The sequence below is a fragment of the Hippopotamus amphibius genome, chromosome 2 (genome assembly GCF_030028045.1).
Source record: "Hippopotamus amphibius kiboko isolate mHipAmp2 chromosome 2, mHipAmp2.hap2, whole genome shotgun sequence".
NCBI classification, from domain to species: Eukaryota; Metazoa; Chordata; class Mammalia; order Artiodactyla; family Hippopotamidae; genus Hippopotamus; species Hippopotamus amphibius.
Window position 1 is genome coordinate 172,191,088 of NC_080187.1, and position 16,260 is coordinate 172,207,347.

Here is a 16,260-nt window from a genome sequence, read left to right on the forward strand (position 1 = left end):
CACCCTTTTGGTGGGAGGCATCGAGGAAGCTTTGGCGCTTAAAGCCTTGGGAGGGAATAAAAGAGCAAGAGAAGTCTGCCATCAGTGATAGATTACTTAAGACTTGACTAAAAGAAACTGAGAAGGAGGGTGTGCAGCCAGATGAAGCTGCTCTGGTGTTAACTGCCACAGAACTGAATGCAATGGCAGATGAGGGTCACTGTAGCTAAGAGACAGGGTTTTCCTGGCTAGGAATTCTGATTTGATCTCTTTACCACCCAGGGCTTCCTGCAAGAGCTAGCAGTGAGTGAATTGAAATTGGGAGAGAGGAAGTAGACACTCAAGGGCTTTTTATTCTCCAGAGCTCACCCGTGGGGCTAAACCCAAGGCTGGCAGATGAGACAAAGCAGTTCTCAGTAAGTTGCTACAGGCTCAGTCCAAGTGGAACTATATGAATGCTTTCTGCACTTATTTTCTAGGCTTTAATTAACAACAAAAACTGAAGAACATTTATTAAGAGAGTCACAATGATGGCTTTACAGTAGAGATAAGTTCTTTAAGATTCAGGATTATCAGCACTAGCAGGAGGAAGTGAGTGGTCCACAGAGCCTTTTGTTATTTTACTGGTCCCAGACCTAAGAGTTAGTTGCAAATGAGGTGCAAGGTGAAAACGGAGATACCAGAGTTTCTGGCATCCACCACCACATGCTATCCAGCCCTGACATATTTTAAGGGAGAGAAGGCTTAGGGAATGGGGTATATTAGTTAGCAGTAAAGTCAAATTAGATCTGGAATGGCAAATAGAAGCCAGGACTGTGGAAATTCTCTACTTTGGTCATGTCAAGGCCCCTCCAATGGGCTGGACTGTGTAACACCTGAGGGGAGTGTTAGCCCTTCCCAGGGAGCCAGATACCCTCTCTGCTTGCACACCCCAGCTCGCGCACAGCTGATGCTTGCCCTCAGCAGGCCGGCCAAGGCTGGCTCAGCTGCAAAACCTGACTGTGCTGCTGGCTTCAAAGCTGTCAGTGAGTCTGGGGATGAAATGGGAACATTGGTTTCCATGGGGAGGTCAACAAAAAGTCAGACCTGCATGTCCGAGAGGATGTGGGTGCTAACGTCAGCTCTGCTAATGACAATTCTGGACAAACCACTTCCCCTATAGTGCCGAGTGGAAGAAGACAAAAATTTCAACCAATACAATTTTAGCTACAATACCGTAAGCACCTAGAGAAGAAACAGTTAAAAATTTGTAACTCTTGTAGAAGGTACTAAAGCTGAAAAGTCCCTACCATTCATGCAACAAATATTTACTGAGCCTTGCTTTTAAGAGAGGGACCTTGGGACTTCCCTGGTGGTCCAGTGGTTAGGACTCAGCACTTTCACTGCTGGGGGCCAGGTTCAACCTCTGGTTGGGGAATTAAGATCCCACAAGTTGCATGGGGCAAACAAAAAAGAAAAAAAGAGATAGGGACCTTAACAGGTTTCATCTTTCATCGTCTAAGTTACATGAGTCCACGACCCTAACCAGAGTCCCCCGAACAGGATGAAAGGTCTCTGAAGAATAGGATGAGAGGTCTCTAAGAACAGGATGAGAGGTCTCTGAAAAGGACAGCAGGAAAATCAGCTGAGGACCACTGGCCCATTTGTCTCCACCAATATACACATCTTAGGAAGACAGGAGAAGCAGGCAAAAGAGAGGTTTCCATAGGTACCTCCAAGGCTCAGGTAATAAAGTGAAAGATGTGGTGTTTTGCACTGTGGCTCTTTCTAGGGCTCTGCCTCTCTCCATAGTCCAGGAGTCAGCCTTGACTCACACAAGCAAGGGAAATGGAAGCCAGTCATTCTGAGGCTGCCATTTAAGCTAAGGAAGATCTCCTCCCACCAGAGAATGAAGGAAAGAGGCCACACCATCCATCTTGCAGACGATTCCTGGGCCACACACAAGGCAAAGCCTCAGCACTATCCTCCAGGGGACTACCAGGATGCTATTAATCCACAAAAATAACTCAATAAGAGGAAAATTAGCCATCTTAGAAATTGGGTACCTTTACAACCAACAATACCGCTGAGTTAGCTGAGGGGTCGTACTGGTCACACAATGAATGAGCCGTCTCCAGATAGAGTGAAGAAGCAAGTGGGGCAAGAGCAAGGGTACTGCCTGGTGAATTTGGGCTATATTTTGCATAGACTAAACAAATAAAAGGAAGTGTGGCTGAGTGGGGAACCCCATAAACATGGCTGAGATAAAGGAGAGACATGGAATGACAGGAGGAAGAAGCAGCCCCGAGAGAAAAATGAGATCCTGCGGCCAGAAGTGTGCTCAGTAGTGACCAGAGAGCCAGGGTACCCATTAAGTAGGCATTGCAGCTGCCCTGGCAAGGACCGTCTGAGGACTCAAAAGATCAAAACCAGGACATTTCCCAAGGGATGACAGGACAGGTGCTAGAGCATGGTTTTCCTCCAGATTCTACAAAACACAGGATAACAAAAGCACAGCTATCCTTAGCAATCTAAACCAGAAGTTCTTGGAGGAAGTCCTTATTATCTGAATTCCTGTGACTCCCCATCTCCCATTCTCCCCAGCACGTGGAATCTAATTCCACAGATTCGGGTAACACTGCGTCCCCTGTCAGCTGAACTCTATCTCAAATCCAGGCACTGAATAGACGTGGACAGCAAAGGATAGCTTTACTTTTACTTCTCCACTCATTCTCCTCCCAGAGCCTCGGCCTCTCCTGACCTCGCCCTCAACACTGACCCTTGAGTTCCCCGGACCCTGTCCTCTTCTAACTCACTCTCACCCGTGGCCCCTTTTCATTAGGAGGGTCATCTGAAAGATGCCAACGGCAGAAGACATAAAGAAAAATAAAGAGAGTAAGAAAGAGTGTAGATTTTAGATAGGGGAGTGAGATGGAAATCCTGCAGAGAGAGAGAGAGAGAGAAATAGAGACAGAGAAAGCAAGGGAGCTGGAGTGGGGGGAGGGGAAGAAGATGGCACTGCGGAAAAAAGAGCACCACAAAATTAATTTGAGGAAGGGAACAGTAGAGGCGACGTTGGTGGAATAACAATCAGGCAGTAGAGGGCTGGGGAAAGGGGGAGGGCGCCAGGGGAGGGGAGGACCCTCCATGCAGAGCGACGGCAGCACCACCTATGGGCGTGGCGGAGGGTTACAGACAGCAACAAAAGAGGCCCCCGCCTGGGCACTGGAGCCTGGGGTGCAGGTGGGGAGGGAGAGGTCAGGGCTTCTGCCCTTCAAGCCTCTCAGGAACACAACATGCAGGCTAGAAGAATAAATTCTATATGGCTCTCCTGGGGATTTAACAAGGTAACGGAGGGAGGACGGAGAACTCCTGCCTTTTTCCATTCCAAGGGGGTTTCCCTCTCAGAATTCAGGCAGTAGAAAAGAGAAGGGGTAAGGAAAGGGAGGAATGCCAGGTACTGAAAGGAATGTGTGCGCCTGCTTCTTCTTTCATTAGCTGGAGAAAGGACTTTCTCTTTATTTCCAAGGGACTTCCTTTCCCCACTGCACGCTGGAGTATAGCTCCCTCCCTGGGGCGATGGACGCCCTCACTCAGCTGCTTCCTCCCAGCATTGCCTTGAAACTCCCAACCAGCATTAGAAACCCCCAGGGAGCCACCAAGCTCTGAGAAGGAAGGGGAAGTGTCCCCCCACCAAACAGACCTGGGGTGGGGGGGGGCAGAGGAAGGGTGGAAAGAATGAGAGAGAGAATGCAAAAGCTCTGCAGAGGGAGGGGAGAGAGACATGTGATCAGTGGTATTTGTTGTGCTTCCAGGGAGGAAGGATCCTTCACATTTTTAATAATAATAAATACATGAAGACAGATTTGCCAGCATTGCTCTGGCTCCTGGAGAAGTGTGGGGGAGGGGAGCCAATGCAGCCGCAGCACAGACCGCTATCTCCCCCGCCCCCCCATTAGATAGGCTCAGCATTGCAGCAGTCTACCCCTCCCCCTCTACCACAGTCCTCCCCATCGGAGCCCACCCCTTCCGGGGTCCCGTCACACAGCTCTGCCCCTCCCTCCTCCACCTCTCCCTCTCCCTCTCCCTCTCTCCTCCCCCAACCCTACACTCTATCCTTTCAGCACGGGTCTTCATTTAACACAGTCTCACTAGTTCTCAGAAGCCCTGGTACCCACCTAGTACTCCCCCAATTTGAGGCCCCACTCTTTCCTACCAGTGCCCTTCACAGCTGACATACAACACCCCCATGGAAGTAATCCAGTACAGTTCAGCATTTCCCAGAACCCACCAAAAGGGACTGCTTTTTCCCCATTTTTATTTCAGTGTGACCTCCTTTCTCACAACCTTAAATATAACGGCCATCAAACGTGCTCGTGCTCAGGGGGTGTCAGGGCCTCGAGACCAGGTGACTGCTGCCACCTATTGACCCAAATTTGTTCGAGATAGACCTTTAATACACTTCTTACGCAGCGACGCTCTGTTATTTCAAAAGCATCAATAGCTTAAACATGCAAAGGCATGGCTCTTGGGGCTTCTCTGAGACCCTCTGAACAATGAGATCAAAGAAATACAAAAGCAAGACTGGGCAGAGAGCCAGACCAATGATGCCTTTCTCCATGCAGAGGCAGAAAAAGAGGCTGAGCCCAAGGAATGAAAGAGCAACTTTAAGTCTCCTCAAGGGTCTGGAAGCAAAGAAGAGTGGGGGACAGAGTTTTTCTCAAGGACTGTTAACAACTTTGTGCACCACAACATGAATGATGTTACCAACAGAGCAGAAGGCAGGATTTCACACACGTGCCTCTGTCAAGTTAACCAAATCCTTGGGTAAGTCTGAACAGGAATCTGAGGGCCACACACCTAATAGATCCCAGGGAGGATGGGGACACTCAGGACTGCTGCTGATTCTCATGCAATCTGTACCAATCGGAACCGGAGAGTGAACAGATAAACTGGGCTATGCATAAGGGCAGGTCTATACCAGGAGGCTCTATAGATTGGTTTAGCTCTGTACCTCCCACCAACCCAAGGCAAGAAACAAGACGAGAAAGCTTGAGCTCTCCATGGTGCTGAAAATGGATGTAATCGAGTCATCCTCCCCTCATGAACAAAACATGTTTTTCTAATAAGGTATCCGTGAAGACTGCTGTGAGCTCCTGACAGACACTTCCCCAAACCTTCATAAAACCGTAACAAAACAAAGCTTTAGGGACAAAAACGGGCCTTGATCAAACCCTCTTCCCACCCCCTCAGATAACAATACTAAGGCAGAGATGCTACAGTATTTGTCAGTACTGGAGGAAAGATTTTCTCTTTATTTCCAAGCGATTTCCTTTCCCCACTGCACGCTGGAGTATAGCTCCCTCCCTGGGGCGATGGACGCCCCTCACTCACCTGCTTCCTCTCAACATTGCCTTGAAACTCTCAACCATCATTAGAAACCCCCAGGGAACCACCAAGCTCTGCGTATGGAAGGGAAAGGTCCCCCCACCAGTCAAACAGACTTGGGGGGTGGGGATGGGGCGGTAGGGTAGAAAGAATGAGAGAGAGAATGCAAAAGCTCTGCAGAGAGAGGGGAGACATGTGATCAGTGCTATTTGATATGCTCCCAGGGAGGAAGGATCCTTCACATTTTTAATAACAGATTAAATAAATAAAAACAAGTAATAATATGATCCTAAGACTCTCCTTACCATCACATGATAAAACTGAACAAGTGCCCATGAGCACTAACGATACACGTTACTTAGTGAACGTGGGAAGCGATCTGTTGTTAGCACTGCACTGATGAAATCTGACATTCATGTGGTCTGAACAATCAAAGAACTAAATGTGAGTAGGAGTAAAAGAAGAAAAGCAAACGACAGCCGTAAAGAAACCCTAAAATCTTAATTCTCGGTTCCCCTGCCCTACTACTGTAAAAATGATTCTTAAACTACATTCTATGGAGTTCTAAAGGCTCCTAGGAGCTCCTGAGAAATCCTGGGGAAAGTGGGCCATGAGAACACGAAGCTCCAGGACCCCTCATCCCCACTTCAACCAAAGTAACCTCGCTTATGCCCGTTTTACAAGTTGAGAATCCATGCAAAACTCTGTCAACAATGTACTCTAAACATTGTTTGATAACGCTGGTGCAAATATTCTCAAATTACTCAATTTTTTGTTGGAAATCTCTCTCAAATAGCGCCTGTCATCTACAAGGCCAGGGATAACTAGATCTCCTAAGCTTAAAGACTGGATTGAATTAATAAAAGATCCACAAAGTCAGGGATTTTTGTCTGTTCAGTTCAATCCTATAATACAAAAAAGGCCAGAATAGTGTCTGGAACTTGTGGTTTCTTTGAAGGTAAGGCCTTGAAGAGAAATGGTGCAGTAAGGAGGGGGAAGCTAGAGGTCATAAACTACTCACCAATATTTTTTTAAAGAAAAGAAAAAAAGAAAAACAAAAACCTGAAGATGTTCATGAACCCCAGGACACTTGGCAGTCCTCCATCCCATGTTACCCAAGCACTGGTTCTCTAACTCATTAGTTGTGTAACCCTGGGCAAATAACCTAAGTGTTTCATGTTTCAGTCTCATTAGTAAAATAGAGATAATATATATTTTGTAAGGATTAAGTACAAAGCGCTTAACTCAGTATGTAACACAAAATTAAGATCTTTTAACAAAGAAGGAACATCCACCTCTTTGTCCTTGGCCATTCCCACAATCCAAAAATCCTTAATAATTAGAAGCAAATGCAATAGCTAGTCCTAAAAAGAGAATGTAGCAGTCCTAACCTCTGGTCCAGTTAGTTCAGCCAGAAAGGAGAAAGAATCTCTAAGTGTGTTCCTAAGGCTCTTTGCTTAGATTCACTCAAGGAAACAGAAGTATGAGGGCTCTGGGCATAACAGGGTCGCTCAGGTATGCCAGGGACTAAGTCAGAGGCCCCAGGACTAAGAGCATCTTGGTATCATCCATGAGAAACAGCTCTAAGCTCTCTGGTTTGGAAGAAATCTCAGAGATTCAGTCTAATACAATTATTTTTCAGCTGGAAAATTAAAGGCCAGAGATGTCACGTGATTTGCCCGAGATTACAGAGTTAATGGAAGACAGTACTAGGCTGTCTCTCTTAACTACTTTCTACCAAGTGGCAGCTGACTGAAGAGAGACCCCCCACCCCAACTGGGCAGACCAGTGTAAGTCCAAATTCATAGGACTTAGAATCAACAAGGTTTTAGTGATATAATGATCCAAATTATATCCCTCTCCACGACACATCATTAACTCCAATGAATTACTTCTAGAATCCTCAGCTCTCTTCTCCTCATCTCTCTTTTCACTTTCTAAATTATCCAAGGCCAGAGGGGTCTCTCACTAACACAAGTCATTCTCTGAACAGAATACAAGATCTCAGATATGTAACTCATGGCAGTCTCCTGACTTGGGCTGATATGTCTGAAGGGTTTTCATTCTTTTGGTCTTAAGGAATTTTCTGTCCACCTGCTTGTTGGCATTCTTTCACAAGCTCTTTATAAAAGCACTGGCCTTTACTAACTGGTAAACTGAAGCCTTTGTTGAAAGAGGGTCAAAGAGGCTGAAAAACACAAGAATATACTGATTCTTCACACTCCTCTCACTCTATTATTCTCTCCAGATAAACTCTAACTCTCAATAACTGACCTAAGATCAGCCTTACGTCCATGCCATTTTAGAAAGAAAAGAACAACATTCAGAGAAGTGGAGACAAGAATAACTCTTGGTAATGAAGAAAGGTTCTATCTAGCTTTTGTTTATAGTCAAGCACCAAAGGAGGTTTCCTGAGCCACTACTGCCACCTGGTGGCCAGAAAGATGTATTAACAAATCTTAAACTCCATATATTTCAATTTATCTGTATTATCATTATAACAAATCATACAAGAACTTGGGGCAATGTAGGGTTGAAAGAGTGGATTATAATACTCTAATCTCTATATATTTTTGGACTGAATAACCAATTTCTAGTTACTGGGGAAATGCATTATCAAAGAAAACCATATAAACCCAAACTTTCTTATTCCTCCCCAAATCTCACCTCTTTTCCATTGCCTTCTCACCAAAAATACCCCATACCCAGTGATTCCAGTCATATAATACATGTGCAAAAGGGGCTTCAATTCGTATGCAAAATCATTTTTATTAATAAAGATCTTTCCACATGTCCAGAGCAAGTCATTCAAGAATTCCAAGGAAAAAACCCACATACAGTAAAATTAGAAGTATCCCAGGATGACAAAAAAAAAAAAAATATGTACACCCATAATCACCGCCGCCTCCGAAAACCTGAAAGGAAGGGAAACCAAGAATGAGGCAAAGGACAGTTGGGAAAAGCCGAAGGGATAGAAAAAAAGGACATCTAGAGAAAAGGGCTCAACAGGAGTGGGTTCCCTCAGAAGTATATATCCTCCCAGGACAAAAGACTAGAAGCAGGAAGGAAACTGAAATGGGATAACTGTTCCTTCAAGTGACATTTTTATAGTTTAAAGAAGCCTGAACAGCAGCTGTGGGGCCTTCAGAGACAGAATCCAGAAATCTCTTTTGTGAATGATGCTGATTTTCATCTTGGGAAAGAAAAAAATAAATGCCCACCTCTGAAGAGATTAACACCCAGTATAGAAGAGATACTATAAAGGCTGGTAAGACCCAGGATGGCAAATCCAGAGTTGGCACCTCAATTCGTAAATCCTACCCTGCACTTGCCAAGTCCTGACCAGTCACTAACCTTTTTTCTTCCGACCTTTCTTAGGTATCTTCTTCCGCCTCTTAGTAGGATTCTGATCCTGGAGACACATAAAGAAGGGAAGGAATGGCAGTTAGCATCCCTTCCCAAGTTCCTCATGGTAATAAATCCACATACATTTAGCTGAGAGCATGAAGGTCGCCTCTCATCACTGTATCACCGCCTCACCTCGTCAAGATGAGGGGTTCCTCCTGTCAAAGCACTGATGTCACTGAAGTGCGTGAGGGAGTGAAGCTGTGAGCTCATGACATTTGCTCGTTTCCGCCGTCCTTTCTCCCGCTTACTGACACTTAAACGTACCATCATGCTCTCCTCATAGTTAACCCTGCCAGAGAAACACAGATACCATTTCCAGCACGCTCAGTCCATACAGGCAGAAAGTTGCAGTCAAGAACCTGGGGCCAGGTGTGTGCTCACCCCTTGTTCAGACAGTTCTCAAGAAATCTCAAGTCACTTTAGTATTTAATGAGGTGATACTGTATGCTTAACACTCAAAGCTCAATACTCAATGAAACGTTTTTGCCTAGAACGTCCCTCCTCCCCAGAGATGAACTCCCAGCCCGTCCACAGGAATACTTAAACTATCATATCAGAAAATCCTTTATATTCCACCTCCATAAACAGGATCCTCTATGTGGACCTTCTCATTCAAACCTATCAACTGTAGAGATGAACACCTGGGCAAAGTTGATGAGTCTGTATTCAACTTATACTTGCTTTTCTATTTTTCTCTCCTGAACTTATCTAGCACTCTCCATGCCATTATAAAAAGTTGACTTTCTTGCCTTCTGCACAAGATAAAGAGCAGCAATGGTGAAACACAGAACTTCAAAGCCCTACTAGGTGGAAAAGCATATATTCTCCTCTACGTAATATTTGCTCAGCCTGAACAGCTGGGGAAAAAAAGACATTTTCCCCCCAGTACTTTCTGTACTTCAAACCCCTCTTAGAAACTGTCACATCAAGTGTTGCAACGCACTTTCTAGATAACATGGGTTCCCTTGGAATTAGACTTAATCATAGTCATTCAAAGCAAAAGGACAGGTCTCTACAACACAGGAAACAACTTCTAACTGCAAGGACTCGGACCTGTGTTGATCCTCCTGGCTCTGGCGGGTGACATGAGGATGCCGCGCGTCACGGATTTCCTCTGGCGCATCTGAGTACTGCTCCTTTAGTTCACGGATGACAGAGCTGCTCAACGCCCGTCTCTTGGCTCGTTCTAGGCGCTTCTTCTCCCGCTCAGCTTCTGTTTCATCTATGTGATAAAAATCAGCAAGAGTTATCCGAGAACAGAGAAGAGAAACACAATTCATGCTGAGGAAGCAGCAGCCACAGTTCATACCATAATGCACTGGAACCAAGCGTGGTGGAACGTATTTCTTAGCTGTCCCTGTTCCTGATTTCTTCCCTGAAGCCCCAGACTGGCCTTCCTCTGCTTCATCTTCCGCCTCATCCTCAGAGCTCAACTACAAAAGGAACATAATGTCCACAAACTTAGGAAGCATTAGTCCAACAAGCGGTAAGAAAATCCAAAGCTGCAGGACCCTGGGAAGGTGGGAATACAAACAAGAGGGAGAAAGGGGAATCTCACATTCAACACTCTAAGGCAACAAGCGATAAGAAAATTCAAAGCTGCAGGACTCTGGGAAGGTGGGAATACAAACAAGAGGGAGAAAGGGGAATCACATTCAACGCTCTAAGGCACAAGCTGGGAATCAACAGTAATAAGAGAATCCCAGCAGATCCAGGAGCACCACAAGACTCACTCAGGCTTAGATTCCTCGGGAAAATCAGGATACTGCAACCTCTTACCTTGCTCATCATATTGCTGGGATGAGGCTTAAAACGGAGTGGGTCATTCTCACCTAAAAGAGAAGATCCAAGAGACTTTACAAGAGTTGGAACTTTACATGGTCCCCATATAACCTTACAGCTTTCCTCCACTTACTGAGGCTGCCTGTCACTGCAGTCTTGACCAGTTTGTCAATTTGATACTTCAGTTTTTGGTCCAAAGGACGAAGCTTTTCCAAAACCTATAATGTGGTTAAATAGGATTACATGTCCTTCTCAAAATTAAGCACACACCAAAAGTCCCTACATTAAGTAGCCAGATAAAGCACCTAAAATATGCACAAAGTAGAGCAAATGAAAACAAAAGTGATTTTTTCTCATTTGGTTTCCTCCCTTAAACATGAGAACACCCACTTAAATGAGAGCTATTGTGTCATAGTTCTGGAGTTCAGGATATAGAAATGTAGAGCTCTAAGACGCCAAATGCCTCATACCGTGCGAATCTCCACCAGTCTCAAAACTGCAGGATGTCCCTGAAGAGACCCTCCTGAGGCTTTGTCCAGGATGAGATGGCTCAAATCCATAAGGTACATGAGCAACAGCTGATCTTTCACTTCCAAAAGGCTGAGACCCTGAGTTGAATCAAACAGTAAGAGATGCAAAATTCAGTTTTAAACAGAGAATAAGGAGGAAAATCTAGGGAAAACAGGATAATTTTTTCCAAGTTCGAGTTTTCTCCATGCAATGCACATAAGGTATCTGAAGTAGTCTCAAGGAAGTGACTGTACCTCAAATGGCCACAAAGAAAATTACACTAACATGACAGAAGCAAAGCTCACAGAATTACTGTAAGACAATAAGAGCAGGAAAATCAACAAAGTATCCCCCAAAATGACTACAGTAAGGCTTCTCAAACTCAGAGCCACTGACATTTGCGGACAGAGGATTCTTTGCTGTGGAGCTGTCTGGGCACTGAAGGACATTCAACAGCATCCCCGGCCTCCACCCACTGATGCCATTCCCCAGGTGTGACAATCAAAAATGTCTCCCTACAGTGCTGAATTTTAAATTAATGTAACCAAAACCATCACTGATCTTATCCCCATAAAATGGAACTATATGATACAAGTAAAAACAATGACCTATACATACTGACATGGACTTAATTCTATGTCAACACACTTTCTACACTATATAGAAAGTGTGAACAATTTGGTTCCAATTAAGGGGGCCAGGGGGAGAAGTATGATACACACATTCTACATACACAGAAAAATGTCTGAAGATAACACAATTAACAACTGCTACCCCTGGGGATCAAGATAAGGAAAAGCAAGAAATGGAGTGCTTCCACCGTAAAAGTGGTTTCCCATCAAGCATATATTACTGTTATAATAAACGAAATAAAAAAATGTATCCCAGTGGTTATCTCAGAATGGTGATTACACTGATTTTTAACTCTTTTCTCTGTGATTTTATGTATCTTCTAAACTTTCTAAAATTAAAAGTGTATTATACTTACAGGCAGAATGTCATAAGTTACAGGTGTATTCTCTTAAAAAAAAGTAACACGTATAAGCAGACTTAAGCTATAGTTATTTTTTAAAAAGTCTGTGACTGCATAAAACGAAAATGAAGAAGTCCACAGCCCTCGGAATACGTATTTCAGACAGATTATAAATACTCTGCCTAAGATTACATAGTAATAGGAGTAGGGCTGGGATTCAAACTCAGTCTGACTCTAACACTCAAGCCCTGGATATCTATAAACCAACAGACTATGCTCTTGAGATCAACTGTAGCATGACAGACAAGGATGAACAAAGGATTTAAAGACAGACAAGTCGAGTCCAACTTTTGAATTAGGCATTTAGTAGTCAAGTATTGGCTAAATTATGATCTGTCTTCTCATCTATAATATGTACAGTAGTTCCTTCCTGCCCCCAAAAGTAATTATGAGGCTCAAATAAGGTGTGAATGCACTTTGTAGCCTATAAAACACCTACTAGAAGTCTTTGATCCTGAAAGTTAATAAATATCTGTTCAATGAATAAATATATAGTGAGCTAAGATACACATGAGCAGCTCATCTCAAAAAAGCATTAAAATGGATCAAAGCATGACACCAGAGTAAAGACAGCCAAGAATTTGAGAAATAGGCTTTCCTGACATGCTTGGGCATTGTCAAGTTCCAAATGGACTAAAAGCGTATGAGAGAAAGACAAAGAATAAAAAGCAAAGATTAAAAAATGAGAGAGAAAAGAACAAAAATGAATGATGAGAAAGAAAAGGCAAAAAGAAGATATATTAAAAATTTGTATACCTAACTTCCTAAAACACAGATTTGCTGTAAATCTCATGCTTACAGATCCTTCAATGATTTTTATTAACCTACTATAATGATTTTCATATTTCTGTTGACCTGTGGAATGTTTTGCTTAAATAATCTCTTAGGACAAAACTCAATACATAAAACATGTAACACCCAAGTTTTCCAGCTCAAGCAGGTATGAGAGACCCAGAGCCCTCCTCCTTCTTCCTTTTTTTTAAATAAAGATTTTTTCTTGATGTGATCCTTTTTTTTTTTAAATAAATCTACTTATTTATTTTTGGCTGTGTTAGGTCTTCTTTGCTGCAAGCAGGCTTTCTCTAGTTGTGCTGAGTGCGGCTACTCTTCACTGTGGTGCTCGGGCTTCTCACTGCAATGGCTTCTCTTGCTGTGGAGCACAGGCTCTAGGCGCACAGGCTTCAGTAGTTGCGGCATACGGGCTTAGCTGTTCCATGGCACGTGGGATCTTCCTGAGGCAGGGATTGAACTCATGTCCCCTGCACTGGCAGGCGGATTCTTAACCAGGGAAGTCCCTGATGTGATCCATTTTTAAAGCCTTTATTGAATTTGCTACAATATTGTTTCTGTTTTGATTTTTTGGCCGAGTGGCACGTGGGATCTTAGCTCCCCGACCAGGGATCAAACCTGCACCCCCTGCATTGGAAGGCAAAGTCTTAACCACTGGACTGCCAGAAAGTCCCCAGGCACCTCCTTCTATACTGCCCCACACCCAATAATCTCTGAGAAGGTTCCACAAGACCTTAATTTGAAAACTACAATATTAAATTTTAAGATACACATCATTTTCATATTTTAACATCTCTGAAGTCAGAATATAACTTTAAATCAATGGTATGTTAACATCGTGTCATAGATTAACAAGCAGCATTTTTTCTTAGTATACAAAATCAGTGATACGTCCCCAATTAACAGCATTTTAGATTAAAAGAAATACAGTTGGTCTACAAGGCTCTTCACACAAAGTGACTACTTTTCCGCCCCCAACACACACACAAAATGTACACCCAAGCACACTACATGACTTACCTTCTTTCCCAGAATATTACCATGCTTTTAGGTCTCTGTGCCTTTGCACATGCTGTTTCTTTCTATCCCTCTGACTCCCATTTATTCCTCACAATCCTGTTGCCTCTCTGAGACACCTCCCTTAACTCCCTTTGCTCCTTGGTAATTGTTTAATCTCGCTCCTCAGCTTGAACAGCTAGTCATCACGACCGCTACTGCTTCTACCTATTGCTTTCATCTGCCCTCTCTACTAGACTTCAGCACAGAAACAGGATCTTATTCATCTTCAAAGCTCCAGCAGTGAGGGCATACAAGACACTCAATGCATCTATGATGGAAAGAAATGTTGAAAATATCAAGTCAAGGGATGCTTACTCCGCAATTATGTCCTACCTTCTCTGTAGGATAGGCTTTAGCTTTAACTTTTTTGGTCAGAGCTTGCACTTGTGCAGTGACAGCCATCACCTGAAATTAATCCAAATAAAACCACTGATGAGAATACATCAAGTCATCTCTGTGAGCTGTGAAGAGCAAAAGCTAAACAATGCCACATAAAAATTATCTGAAACACTGCCTAAAGTACACCACTATCTTTTCAGTTCTGGCAAAGTACAGGAGAGATGGTTTCTGATACTTCTTAAAGCTAAAGAGACCATCTTACCGGACCAAGGGGAGGGGACAGGGACTGGGACAGTGGCGATGCGGGCATTGTAGTTTTGTACAGGTTGAACTTGCAATGCCTAGAACTATATAAATATATATTAGCTGGGCGCCTAAAGGGCAAATCATATCACCTTCCTCAGTATCGGTTTTCTTACGTACAAGAATAAAAAAATTGATTCAGATGCTTCCTTTCTGGAGTTTCCTGTATTCCTTTGGATGCAGAGTCAATTACTCTGAATTGTAGCCTAAAAAGGTTTTCATTAAGTCATTTTGTTCTTATGGCATCTGGTCATTCAAATATATGCCCTCGCATTACCAAAGTTTAAAAGTGCGGCAAAGTCAAAGCCGATTCGTGACTAATCTATTCCAAAGGGGTGCCATTACTCACTTGCTCCTGGAGGTTTTTCAAAAGTGCCACGACATCTGGCAGATCTGACTCCAGCACCTCCTATGGAACGGAGAGTGAAGAAAAGCCATTCTTTCCTCAGGATAACAAGTGTGGGGTAGAAAAGCCCCCCTCTCTCCTTCAAACACCCCAGACTTCCTGCCATCCCACTCCGGTACACATGCAGTCTCGCCTCATAGCCGGCCAGCCTCTCGGGTTACTGGAAATGAGCGGTAACTCCAGCCCCGTCTCCCGATTACTGCTTTTGCCCAGCTGTGGCAGGGAGAATGCCTCCCTGGCGCTATTTTCATCACCACCCTTCCTTCGCGCCAATAATTTGCCTCGAGGCACTAAGAAGAAAGGAAACATCCACAATAGCAAGCCGAGGAAGCAAACACAAGGTACTCACCGGCGCCGCCATCTTCACAAAGCCCACCCCTTCCGGAACTGTACTTCCTGAGAGCGGAAGTTGTCTTGATAGACTCGCGAGATCACGGCCGCTTGCAAATCTAAGCCAATGGGAATAGGGGCTCCCCCACTTCCGCCCCGAGCAGGATGTACGAGAGGAGGGGCCGGGTCCAGCCAATGGAATAGGAGAACTGGCTAAATTCGTCAGACTTAGGAGGAGCTTTAACCAGGTAAATAGGCTCTTGGAAGGAAGCATGTGATTAGTAAATTGAGTAGAATGATTGGAGCTAAGCCAGTAAAAACTCGGCAAATGATTGATTGACAGTTAGAAAGGCCCAATGGAAAAAAGGAGTTAACGGAGCGAATCGAGAACGTATTGGCTCCTGGATGCCGCAGCACCCGGAATCTTTTTCAAGACTCTTCTTTTGCGTTGCCTGAACCCGCCGCTAGGTGACGCGCCTCGGCTTTTCTCCGAGAAGGTGGCCACGAGACGGGGCCGCCATTGCTGGCTGCTGTTCCAACGCAGGCCACGCTAGATTCCTCACAGACCCCCAAGGCTCTTGTGTGATCTTGGAGAAGTCATTCGATCCGTGAGCTTTTTTCATTTGTAAATAAGAGAGTTGGGCCAGAGAAGCCCTGAGCTGGAGTTTAGACACGGACGGTAAGGACACTCAGCGGCGTCGTGCGCACCTGGGCGCGCTGCGGAAAGACCCCCGGCTGCAGCCCCAACACTTCCTACTAGTTTGGCGACATGAAGGGGGGACATTTAACAAGTAAAGCCAGTTCAGATTTACGTGACTTGCCCCTGGTCACGCAGGTCCCTGCAGAACTTGGTTCAGACCCAGCCTGTGCATATGTACTATTTCATTATGCTCTGTCTCGTCTTTCGCCAATACTTTCAAGTATGTCAGCTTACTCCTGCTTCTCACAGGCTGAT

At 44.4% G+C, this 16,260-nt stretch overlaps 1 protein-coding gene across 1 annotated transcript; it reads right to left on the minus strand.

The window, feature by feature from the left end:
* Window positions 1–8,095: 8,095 nt before the first annotated feature.
* NGDN (neuroguidin) lies at window positions 8,096–15,599 on the minus strand. The gene is made up of 11 exons (XM_057721312.1): window positions 15,325–15,599; window positions 14,919–14,978; window positions 14,261–14,332; window positions 11,007–11,144; window positions 10,670–10,754; window positions 10,534–10,586; window positions 10,064–10,187; window positions 9,808–9,976; window positions 8,887–9,043; window positions 8,701–8,758; window positions 8,096–8,261 (listed from the first exon to the last, which is right to left on the minus strand). The coding sequence occupies exons 1-11, from the start codon at window positions 15,577–15,579 to the stop codon at window positions 8,242–8,244; spliced, it is 1,191 nt and encodes a 396-aa protein (XP_057577295.1). The 5' UTR covers window positions 15,580–15,599; the 3' UTR covers window positions 8,096–8,241.
* Between the last annotated feature and the right edge of the window lie 661 nt (window positions 15,600–16,260).

Coding starts and splice junctions, on each gene's coding strand:
- NGDN (XM_057721312.1), bottom strand. CDS start 15,579: ATGCTTCCTTCCAAGAGCCTATTTACCTGGTTAAAGCTCCTCCTAAGT. Junction 14,979..15,324: donor TTGTGAAGATGGCGGCGCCG/GTGAGTACCTTG, acceptor TCCGTTCCATAG/GAGGTGCTGGAGTCAGATCT. Junction 10,755..11,006: donor GACTGGTGGAGATTCGCACG/GTATGAGGCATT, acceptor ACCACATTATAG/GTTTTGGAAAAGCTTCGTCC.